The sequence below is a fragment of the Pristis pectinata genome, chromosome 6 (genome assembly GCF_009764475.1).
Source record: "Pristis pectinata isolate sPriPec2 chromosome 6, sPriPec2.1.pri, whole genome shotgun sequence".
In the NCBI taxonomy this organism is placed as follows: Eukaryota; Metazoa; Chordata; class Chondrichthyes; order Rhinopristiformes; family Pristidae; genus Pristis; species Pristis pectinata.
In genome coordinates this window covers 23,668,295-23,681,146 of record NC_067410.1, presented here as the reverse complement: position 1 = coordinate 23,681,146, position 12,852 = coordinate 23,668,295, and the positions used below count along the sequence as shown (strand labels likewise).

At 39.0% G+C, this 12,852-nt stretch overlaps 1 protein-coding gene across 1 annotated transcript in view; it reads right to left on the bottom strand.

Annotated features, from left to right (window-relative positions):
• Positions 1–12,852, bottom strand: part of cacna2d3a (calcium channel, voltage-dependent, alpha 2/delta subunit 3a) — a 556,823-nt gene that overhangs the window by 451,303 nt on the left and 92,668 nt on the right. Inside the window, 1 exon segment of the mRNA XM_052017619.1 lies at positions 5,812–5,928. Within this exon segment, the coding sequence (XP_051873579.1) occupies positions 5,812–5,928 (117 nt within the window).

The window sequence follows — 12,852 nt, the reverse complement described above, 5'->3', positions numbered from 1 at the left end:
GAAATTGACAGCAACGTTGGGATTTCCACATACATCTGCTTAAAGCAGAAATTGCGAGGTTGACAACTTAGTAGTTTTCTACAGGCTGCACTGTTTGTGGCCTTCTCCAACAAAATCAAGGGTAATCCATGGAACTAATGTAAATTTAAGAGAGACCTGTGAAAGATATTTGTTGAGAAGTGGCCAAGCTGAGGTTTTAATATCATACAAAGTTACAATTATCTTTTAGCAAACTGACAGTAAAATGGTGATTTTATATGCATCTTATATATTTAAAATACATTTCAAAAGTTCTGACTTTATGGTGAACATCTGGAATTAATTACATTGCTTACAAACGATGAGTACAGGTGATGCAATTTTATCTCAAAAAAGTGCATTTACTTAAAAAATTTCAGTTCAATTTGCATTTCAAAATCCCCAAATAATTTATGATAATAATCACTGACAAACATTATTTAACAATTAGGATAAAATATATAACCTTCATTTCCTATTTTCCACAGCTGGTCTGTTTCTATATCCCTTTCCATCTTTACTGCTTTGCTTTTGTCTGTCTTTCACTGATCTGATTTGCAATCACTCATTTTAAAAAAAATGAAAGCTGCAATGTATAAGCTTCAAATTGCATTCAGAATGTCAGATCTCTGTCTAATGTGGAATTATCCAGAAACCACCCAGTCTGAAGACAGTCACTGTCACAAAGGAAACAAGGCAGAGGGTACAAACTCCCTTTGTCTGAAGTTTTCATTTCCTCAAACTCAGAAGCATCCCAAGCAGGTTTGGAGTCTAATAAAACAAGTGAAATGATACATTCTCTGCAAATTCTTCAGGTTCAGATTAGAGATTGACTTCTTAACATTGAAAGAAAAATATACTTTAAAAGTGGTCCCTGACAAAGGTCCTATGGTCTCATATGAGTCCCAAAAGTCATAAGAACCTGCTGCCCCATGCACTTTAGATGCCTTGTTCTTAATCCCCATACCTGAGTGAGGACTATAGCCTCCTTGAAGTGAGAATTGCACACAGTATCAATACGAGTGCAAATACTTAAATTTGTACTTGGAAATACAGATAATAACCTAGGTGTGCCCAGTTTTCATAAGCATCATTGGTAACTCTCCCAGTGCACTGGGAAAATATATCTAGTTGAACTCCAGACGTATGAGACACGCTGAGACCTTGAAATGATCAATGAAGCCACATGGAAACACTGAGTAATTTGATTGATTTGTTTTTCCCTTTCTCTTATCAGAAGGCCATTCAAGATCAGCAGTTTTCATCAGGAGTTTCTCATTTGTAGTTTTACCAAATTTTAGGTTGCACATTCCTGCCTTCAGTTCTGTCCTGTTGCTCTTTCATTTGAGTTAACCAGGAGTGAAATGTCCTCAATGATTTAGCCATTTTCCCATCAAATGACATACAGTGAACAGCCACTACACACTACGGCAGCAGTCCCCTATCTCTGCCAAAGCTTGTTTGACATAATCTGTCAAGAATACAATCTCCACCATCTCATCGGAGAAGGATGAGTAGACACGGGGGAACACAATCTCCCACATTCTCTTCCAAGCCACTATCCCAACTTGAACATAACACCCTTCCTTCATTATCATGGAGTCAAAATCCTGTAAATCTCTACCTAACAACAGTGTGGAAGCAGCTTCATCACATGAAGACCTCTCGTTGTCTTGGTGAAGCAGCCAGCAAAATCAAAGACGCCACCCACCTGGGACATTCTCTCTTCACTCCTCTTCCATCGGATAGAAGATACAGGTGCCTGAGGGCACGTACCACCAGACTTAAGGACAGCTTCTACCCCACTGTGATAAGACTATTGAACGGTTCCTTTACACAATGAGATGGACTATGACCTCACGACCTACCTTGTTGTGACCTTGCACCTTATTGCACTGCACCTTCTCTGTAGCTGTGACACTTTAATCTGTACTGTTACTGTTTTTACCTATACTACATAAATGCACTTTGTACTAACTCAATGTAACTGCACTGTGTGATGAATTGACCTGTACGATCGGTTTGTAAGACAAGCTTTTCACTGTACCTCGGTACAAGTGACAATAATAAACCAATACCAATACCAAGAGAGCACTCATCACCACCTTCTCAAGAGAAACACAATAAATGCTGACCTTCAAAAGACATCAAAAAAACTGTGCAGGCTGTAAATCTTAATAAATACAGAAAAAGGATGGAAATTCATTAAGGTGAACAAATCCCCAGGGCCTAATGAAATCTATCCCAGGGTGTGATGGAAAGCAAGGGACGACATTGGTGGTGCTCTGACAGAGATTTTTGCATCATCTTTAGCCACTTGTGAGGCACCGGAAAGCGTGGAGCGTAGCTAATGTTGTTCCCAAGGGCGGTAGGGATAAGCCAGAAAACTACAGGCCAGTGAGCCTTACATCAGTGGTAGGGAAACAACTTGAAAAAAATTCTTAGGGATGGGACATCATCAATTGGAAAGGCAGGGACTGATTAGGAGGAGTCAACATGGTCTTGTGCAAGGGAAATCCTGTCTCACAAATCTGATTGAGTTTTTTGAGGAGGTAACTAAGAAAATTGATAAAGGCATGGCGGTAGATGTGGTATACATGGACTTTAGCAAGGCTTTTCACCAGGTCCCACATGGTGGGCTAGTCCGGAAAGTTAGGGCGCAATGTGTTTTTGCAAATTGGATCTAAAATTGGCTTGGTTAGAGGAGTAAGGGGAGTGGTGGAAGGCTGTTTATCTGACTGAAAGTCTGTAATGAGTGGCATACTGCAGGTGTTGGTGCTGGGACCTTTGTTTTTTATCAGAGACTTGGGTGAGAATGTCTGTGGTCAGATAAGTAGGTTTGCTGATAGGACACGAAGATTGGTGGAGCTGTGGACAGCAAGGATGGTTGCACTGGGATACAACGGAAAATAGATTAGCTGGAAAGTTGGGCAGAATTGTGGAAGATAGAAATTGATCCAGACAAGTATGAGGTAGTGCATTTTGAGTCGTCTAATACTAGCAGGACTTGTATAGTAAATGGCAGGTACCTTAAAAGTGTTGATGTACAGAAGGACCTTTGGGTGTAAGTTCATAGCTCCCTGAAAATGGCAACACAGATGGCAAGGGTAGTGAAGAACATGTTTAGCTTGCTTGCCTTTATAGGCAGGGGTACTGAGTATAAGAACTGGGAAATCAGGCTGAAGGTGTACTAGACACTGGTTTGGCCACACTTGGAATAGTGTGTACTGTTCTGGTCACCACACTATAGAAAGGATGTAGTAACGCTAGAAAGAGTGCAGAAGAGATTCGACAGGATGTTGCCTGGAATGGAGGGCTTTAGTTACAAGAGGAGATTGGATAGGCTGGGATTATTCTCACAGGAGCGCAAGAGGCTAAGGGATGACATTATGAAGGTTTGTAACATTATGAGGGGCATAGATAGAGTAGATAGTTACAGTCTTTTTCCAAGTGTAGGGTAGTCTAAGACTAAAGAACATAGGTTTAAGATGAGAGGGGAAAGATTTTAAAGAAATCTGCAGGGTGGGTTTTTCCACACAGAGGTGGTGGAGGCAGGCACAATCACAGCATTTAAAAAACAGTTCATAGGTACATGGATAGGAAAGGAATAGAGGGATATGGACTAAATGCAAGAAAATGGGATTAGGATAGATTGAACTATTGGTCAGCATGGACGAGTTGGGCCAAAGAGCTTGTTTCTTTGTTGTAGACTCCATAACTCAAGAGGTCAAGCAGCATTTGTGGAGGGAGAACAGAGTTAATGTTTCAGTTCAATGACCCTTCATCAGAAATACTGACCTTGAAAAAGAATGTTTTAAAAAAATGTTTAAAATTGTGAACTTTCAAGTGCCAGAATTTACTTGAAACAGTGGTAGTGCCTTAAGGTAATACCTAGGCAATGATAATCACTGCTTTTGTCCCCTTCAAACTGTAATACGTTTATCCCTTCTACCATAGAGCTGATATGAAGTTAAGAAAGCCTTGTGAAAAATCCCCTGAAAATTTTAAAGCTTTGTTGAGATGTGGTCTAGGTGAGGTTTTAATATTATACTAAATTATAATTATCTGTTTGCAAACTAGCTGACAGTAAAATGCTGATTTTATATGCATCTTATATTTTCAACATTTCTGACTTTATAGTGAACATCTGGAATTACTTGCAATGTTTACAAATGTTGAATACAGGTGATGCAATTTTATCTCAAAAAAGTGCAGTCATTTGCTTCATTTGCTTAAAAGTTTTCAGTTCAATTTGCATTTCAAGATCCCCAAATAATTTATAGCACTGTAGAACAAGATGTTTAGGTTCAGCGCTATTTTGAGCTGTTACATTAAATACAGCTAAGGCCTTTCCTCGAACTAACCTTAGCCAGACTATGAGTGATATATCAGCATCCTTGAGCTGGCAACACTATCACAGTCCCTAATATTAACATCGAAGTATAATGCTACTCATTGAAATCAATAGGTAATGACTTATCAGTAATGTGTTCTATTCTTAGATCTAGAGGAAGGGCTCTAATCTTTAAAGGTATAATAAGGATACCTGTTATTCTTAGATGCTCTACCGGTGGCACTATAGCCTGTCAGGCTATTACAAAAGACACAGGTTACCAACACAAGAAAGTGTTTGTCTTTACTGCCTAAGAATAAAGAATTATATGGAATAAAGTACTCATAAGACAAAAGGAATGAGGAAGTCAACAGGAAACCATCTGAATTACTCCTTTCAAATAAGTGGCTCAAGAACCACATTTTTCAAATTAGAGCTAAGACAAAACACTATGAATGCGTGGGCCATAGATAAAGAAGTTATCACGTGCTTTGTTATAATTCTTGTTAAATCCAATAATCTAGCATGCTCAAGACTTTGGCAGTGACAGACTGACAGAGCTTCTAGACAATTGGATGTTATTTCAATTAATACCCCAACACATTTTACATTTTAAATTCATCTTCTTTTTTTAAAATAACAGTAATTTGTACAAATTCATAAAAATAAAAGCTGAAGTGTACATCAATATAGATTTTGCATAAATGTGAACCTTTTGTAACAGAGGTAAGGATTTAGGTTGAGAATATGTCATTGTTCTTCATATCTCCTAACAATTGTTCAAAATAACTTTACACAAAGTGAGTGCATTTCAAAAGGAACTCATTGGCTGTAAAGCAGTTTGGAACATCCTTAAGCTGTGAAAGGTGCCATAGAAATGCATGTAATTCTTTCATCTATTAAATGGAGTTTTCACCGAAGATTGGTAATCTCCAATTTTAATTACACAATAATCAAATCCAACTGCAAGCACATGTAACAAAGAGTTAAGCTGGAGAAAAATAAAGAGATCAAACAGAGTTGCAGCATTTTTGCACTTCTATTTTCACTCATTCACCTCAGCAGAAAATGTGAGGCTTTATTGCCAGCTGCAGTAAGTAAGTTAAATGCAATAAAAATAATTGTTTAGATTAGAGTGTGCAATAACTGTTTTACAGAATTAGTATTTCTTATGGTTTCTTGCAGTTTATGGGTAACACTTGAGTTGAAGGATTACATTCTTATCAGTGAGATGCAGATTCAATTTGCACTAATCACATGGAGAGTCGATGCTATAGCAAAGCATTTTTGCATGCATTTGCACCTAGGAAATGGTCTTGTCAACATTAATTTTTTTCAGAAGACTGTATTACATTTGAAGGTTTAGTAGTTCATATGATGCAAACTGAAAAGCAAGCAGCCTTCTATTGCAATGCACATCGTCAAAAAATTTTTTCCAGAAGTTTTATGGGTGTACTTACTCTTACGGCTTCAGCTTTATTATGAAACATTTGTTCCATATCCTTTGCCAGTTTTTTGACAAGCTGGAGGCCATCTATTTCCTTAACAGTGACAGTCTTTTCATGCTCTTTATACTTCTGTGGAAACAAAAAAGAAAACAATTAATACATTTAACATCATTCTTATTAGCTAGTATTAGCACCATACCATCTTCTACAAAACTAAGCAAGAAATCAATAATGACTACCCTTCAAAAATACTTCACTGGTGATAAAACCTGCTTCTTTCTTTGATGTGAATTCAGTAGCTTAAAAATTAATGTGATAAGTTATATTGTATAAACTGTAGCATCACCTCTCTTCAGATACATCCATTAACTCTTCCTTTAACTGGGTAAAGTGAATCACATGTGCTAAATGTTTGCAACATCCAGTCATCTTATATCATCCTGATCTCAAATTCCAAACAAATTCTAATGCAAAATCAACTCCTCGAGTAAACAGGTTAATATCTGAAAAAGATATCAAATTAGCCCAAATTTTAAGCAAATTAACACTTGAACTAACTTACTCTTCTTCAGACGGTTTCAAAAATTAGGCAAGTTATGAGAGATTCCCAGGAATGTACAATCACAGGATTTAAAATAACATAAGATAGTAAGATATAGGAGCAGAATTAGGCCATTCAGCCCATCGATTCTGCTCTGCCATTCAATCATGACTGATTATTTTTCATCCCATTCTCCCACCTTCTCCGCTTAACCCTTAACCCCCTTACCAATTAAGAACCTATCAATCTCTGCCTTAAATACTCCCAATGATTTGACCTCCACAGTCCTCTGTGGCAACAAATTCTACAGATTCACCACCCTCTGACTAAAGAAATTCCTCCTCGTCTGAGATTTAAAGGGATGTCCCCTTATTCTGAGGCTGTGCCCTTGGATCTTAGGCTCTCCTACTAATGGAAACATCCTCTCCATGTCCACTCTATCCAGGCCTTTCAGTATCCAGTAGATTTCAATGAGATTTCCCCTCATCCTTCTGAACTCCGTTGAGTACAGGCTCAGGAACATCAAACGCTCCTCACAGGTTAAATTTTACATTCCTGGGATCATTCTTGCGAACCTCCTCTGAACCCCCTCCAGGCCAGGACATCTTTCCTTAGATACGGAGCCCAAAGTTGCTCACAATATTCCAAATGCAGTCTGACCAACACCTTATGATGCCTGAGCAGTACATCTTTGCTTTTTTTTCTAGTCCTCTCAAAATGAATCCTAATATAGCATTTGCCTTCCTTATTACCGAATCAACCTGCAAATTAACCTCAAGGGAATCCTGAACTAGGACTCCTAAGTCGACTTGCACGTCCGATTGCTCAATTCTCTCCATATTATTGCCTTATTCTTCCTACCAAAGTGCATAAACCCACACTTTCCTACACTATATTCCATCTGCCACTTCTTTGCTCACTCTCCCAATCTGTCCAAGTCCTTCTGCAGACTCCCTGCTTCCACGACACTACCTGCCCCTCCACCTATCTTGATATCGTCTGCAAACTTGGCCACAATGCCATCCAGATCATTAATGTATAAAGTGAAAGGTTGCGGTCCCAACACGGACCCCTGCTGAATCTATGACACATGCCAATAGACGATGCAGCAGTGAGAACTGAATCACATGCAACAAAAAGAATAAAGTGACAGTGCGAGTGAAAAAGTCTTGCAACTAACAAAACAAAAATGGCTCAAAATCAGTCAGACAATGCATTTGGTGACATCGTGTGCAATGCCACGAGCAGAACAAGGGTAAATTTTCCACTTTGGGCGCAATCAGGAAATGGCCCCAAAACGTGCTTGAGGTTATGTTCATTAATTACCATGACCTTAATAAATGCCACCTCCTTTAGAAACCAGGGTTGCAGACCATCTGGTCTTAGAGGTTTGTCAGCTTTTAGCTCCTTAATTTCCCCAGCACTTTCTCTTTAATGATATTGATTACTTCATGTTCTTCACTCTCATTAGATCCTTGCTTCATCAGAAATTTCAGTACGTTCATTGTATCTTCTACTTTGAAGATTGATACAAAATATTTGTTTATTATCTCAGTAATTATTTCAAGTTTTGTGTGATTTTTGTATTAAAAATTCAATTTTTCTCAGGTCTGAATGTGGTTATCCTACTGAGAAAACAACACTGTTCATCAAAGAAACTAGAAACACAAAATTGTTTGGGCAATCAGTTTGTAGTTATTCAGTGGCACTTGCGCCTTTGAAAACTTAAAGAGCAATTTGAGGAATCCATTTTGTGTGGTGTGCGGATATGCTATTGGTAGCTTTTCCTGATTCTGACTAACTAATCAATCAGCATGATGAAGGTAGCAGATAGTGCCTATTTGAGGCAGTAAGATATAATAATTTACATTTGCGAGACTTTGAAGGTGTCATAGGCTATCTTCAATTAACAACAAGATACCTTATGTTGTTCTATCCAACATTTTAAAGTGTGGATTATTTTATAAGAAGAAGTTCATTTCTAGCCTACTTGTGCCTAATTGTCAAATGAAACAACCATGTCCCTTGTAATAATAAACTAGCAATTCATGCTATAGTATTACTTTTAGTAACCTTAGGGCCTTACAGCATGGTTTCCTGTCTCCTCTACGCCTGTGGTGGACAGGTCCCACACACTCAGAGTGCTCTGGTCCTTTCTATTCAGGAACAAGAGCACTGATTTTTTTTATTCTGTGTCAAATAAGTAGACAAAAGCATCCCCAGCTCAGGTTTGCCCATTGGCAAGATCTACTATCGAAAGGAACAGTTCAGTGGATGACCTAGTAGTACAGCTACAGATTAAAAAATATGACATTGTGGCAATCACCGAATCATGGCTTAATGATGGATGTGATTGGGAGCTGAATGTCCAAGGGTACACAGTGTATAGGAAAGATAGTCGGGTAGGCAGAGGGGATGGTGTGGCCCTGATGGTTAGCAATGATATAAAATCAATAGAAAGAAGGGACATAGGGTCAGAAGAAGTAGAATCCTTATCGATTGAATTAAGAAATGGCAAGGGTAAAAGGACCCTAATAGCAGTTATATATAGGCCCCTTAACAGCAGCCGGGATGTGAACTATGAGTTACAGCTGGAAATAGAAAAAGCGTGTCAGAGAGACAATGTCAAGATAATTATGGGGGATTTTAACATGAAGGTGGATTGGGAAAGCCAGGAAGGCAGTGGATCTCAGGAGAGTGAGTTTGTGGAATGTCTACAGGATGGCTTTTTGGAGCAGCTTGTGAATGAGCCCACTAGGGGATCGGCTGTTTTGGATTGGGTGCTGTGTAATGAACCTGAGGTGATTAGGAAACTAAAGGTAAAGGAACCATTAGGAAGTAGTGATCATAATATGATTGAGTTCAGTTTCAAATTTGAAAAGGAGAAGCAGATATCAGGTGTATCAATATTTCAGTGGAACAAAGGAAATTACAGTGGCATGAGAGAGGAACTGGCCCAAATTGATTGGAAATGTAAGCTAGTTGGAGGGACAGCAGAGCAGAAATGGATGAAATTTCTACAAGAAATAAAGAAAGTGCAGGACAGATATATTCCAAGAAAAAAGAAAGTTATGAATGGAAAAATGGCACAAATGTGGCTAATGAGAGAGGTTAAGACTGAAATAGAAGCAAAAGGGAGGGCATACAAGGAAGCAAAAATTAGTGGGAAAAACAGAAGACTGGGAAACTTCTAAAAACTTACAGAAAGAAACTAAGAAGGTCATTAGGAAAAGAAAAAATGAATTATGAAAGGAAGTTGGCAGATAATATACAAAAGGATACTAAGAGTTTTTTTTAAATATATGAAGAGTAAAAGAGAGACACGGTATTGAAAATGGTGCGGGAGAGATTATAATGGATAACAAAGAGATGGCAGAGGAACTAAATGAGTATTTTGCATCAGTCTTCACTGTGGAGGACATCAGCAATATACCTGATAGTCAGGGGTCTCAGGGGATAGAACTGAGTTCAGTCAAGATTACTAGAGAGAAGGTGCTTGGGAAGCTAGATCGACTAAGGACAGACAAGTCTCCCGGACCGGATGAAGTGCATGTTCGGGGTCTGAAAGAGGTGGCTTTAGAGATTGTGGAGGCATTGGTGATAATTTTCCAGGCATCAACAGACTCTGGCATAGTTCTGGAGGACTGGAAGGTCGCAAAGTAGTTCCACTGTATAAGAAAGGTGGAAGGCAGCATAAGGGAAATTACAGACCTATTAGTCTAACATCGGTGATCGGAAAGTTATTGGAGTCGATCCTCAAGGAGGAGGTTATGGAATACCTAGAGGTGCACGACAAGATAGGTCCAAGCCAGCATGGTTTCATGAAGGGAAGATCCTGCCGGACCAACCTATTGGAGTTTTTTGAGGAAATCTCGAGTAGGATGGATAAGGGACAGGCTGTGGATGTTGTGTATTTGGATTTTCAAAAGGCCTTCAACAAGGTGCCACACAAGAGGCTGCTTAACAAGATGAGAGCCCATGAATTACAGGAAGGATATTAGAATGGGTGGAGCATTGGCTGATAGGCAGAAAGCAAAGGGTGGGAATAAAGGGATCCTGTTCTGGTTGGCTGCTGGTTACCACTAGTGTTCCACAAGGGTCGGTGTTGGGGCCGCTTCTTTTTACACTGTATATCAATGATTTAGATTATGGAGTAAATGGTTTTGTGGATAAGTTTACAGATGACACCAGGATAGGTGGAGGAGTAGGGAGTATTGAAGAAACAGGAAGGTTGCAGAGAGACTTAGACAGTTTAGGAGCATGGGCAAAGAAATGGCAGATGAGATACAATGTTGAGAAATGTACACTTTGGAAGGAGAAATAAACGGGCAGATTATTATCTAGATGGGGAGAAAATTCAAAGTACAGAAGTGCAAAGGGACTTGGGGGTCCTCGTGCAGGATACCCTAAAGGTTAACCACCAGGTTGGATCAGCGGTAAGAAAAGCGAATGCTATGTTGGCATTCATTTCGAGAGGTATAACATATAAAAGTAAGGATGTGTTGATGAGGGTCTATGGGGCACTGGTGAGACCTCATTTGGAATACTGTGTACAGTTTTGGGCCCCTCATCTTAGGAAGGATGTACTGATGTTGGAGAGGGTTCAGAGAAGATTTACAAGGATGATTCCCAGAATGAAAGGGCTTACCTATGATGAGCGATTGTCAGCTCTTGGACTGTACTCATTGGAGTACAGAAGAATGAGAGGGGACCTCATAGAAACATTTTGAATGTTGAAAGGACTGGGCAGAGTAGATGTGGCTAAGTTGTTTCCCTTGGTGGGTGAGTCCAGGACTAGAGGGCACAGTCTTAGAATTAGAGGGTACCCATTTAGAACAGAAATGAGAAGAAATTTCTTTAGCCAGAGGGTCGTGGATTTATGGAATTCGTTGCCACATACAGCCGTGGAGGCCCAATCGTTGGGGGTGTTTAAGGAGGAGATTGATAAGTATTCAACTAGTCAAGGTACCAAGACATATGGGGAAAAGGCCAGAAATTGGGGCTAGATGGGAATAGTTTAGCTCATAGTGAGGTAGCGGAGCAGACTCAATGGGCCGAATGGCCCACTTCTGCTCTTTTGTCTTGTCTTGTGATCAGTCAGGCACAGCTGTAGCGGTGGAAAACCATCTCAAGCCTCACTTAAATGGTTCCTCTCAGCCAGCATTACTGCAGTATAGAGCAAGTACCACCTCCCAGACATCTCAGAGTTGTATGAAAGTCTCATGCTCTCCTCTATCTCTCAAGTTCCTTAATCAAGGCTCAGGAAAATTACTTCCCAAAGTGTACAATAGTTGCTGCACATGAATCACTGCAGGATTTTATAATAACATCTTCTGGTTTCTTGCTCCAAAAAATTGTCAAAGATATTACAGTACATTATTGACCCAATCCTTATATTCCGTTAAAAGAGATTGATAGTAACACTGCACTCAGCCTGAGTAGTGACAATCATTTGTTTAATGATTCCTTTAATTGTCCAAAGCATTAAATTACAGCATAATTTAACACGTATAATCTTTCTTATGTGAATTAAAAATGAATATATTTCTATTTATATTGATAGTCTGTAAAGAAGCATTTTTTTATTTGTGATATCTCTGAAATTCATTATTTGCTATTACTTTATCAAACAATTATTGCCTATAAATTACAGTAATTTTTCTGATGTTAAAAATATATAAACTGGCAAAATGGTCTCCCACCAAAAAACTGATTATTCTTTGCAATTTTTCTCCTAGAAAATGCTTTTGGTACTGTTTAATTTTTGTCTGTCTTCTTTTAATTTTGAGATCCTTTCCCTTCCATCACTCCAGGATTCCTTCTTGTTTCTATTTGTGTTTCATTTTTATACCACTGTCTTCCTCCACTCACAATCTAAGTTTTTCCACTCCTCTGCTGGGAATTCCACTTTTATGTCCGCCAACCAGGTTGCATGTTCACGATCTCCAGTCCTGTCATGTCCCTAAACCTAATCATCTGATCTTGACCTGGCATAATTGTCCTGTCATAACCAAATCACCCCATTTTACCCTGCTGTAACTGCAGGGACTATGTAGCAAGCCCTGCCACTATGACATGTACCACCTGCCGATGTGTATGCTCTGCCACATCTTGAACTACAGAAAGGCAGAAAATGTTTTGATTTTTGAGATCAATTTCTTCAAGTCTGTTAATTTGGATCAAAGCTTATCATCTCCCACCTTTGATGGGTCACCTTCGTCCTTCATACTACCATAGAAGTTACTGCTCAAAGGGATGTAATTTGTTCCTTTAATTTTAATCCCTTGCCCTGTCCTCTCTGTACATCTCTTCACAGGTATCATGAACAACATTAGAATGCAAAGACATAAAACAAATAATTAGACAACTTATTTCTTTTTAGCAGTAATTTACTCTACCTTTAACAATTAGAAATGTTGCCAGTATTTCTTTTTTCTCTCCACAGCAGTCTTTGAACTCTAATACAAAGCTGATCCTTAATTGTTTACCACCTATTTTGGCATGCTCAGTTT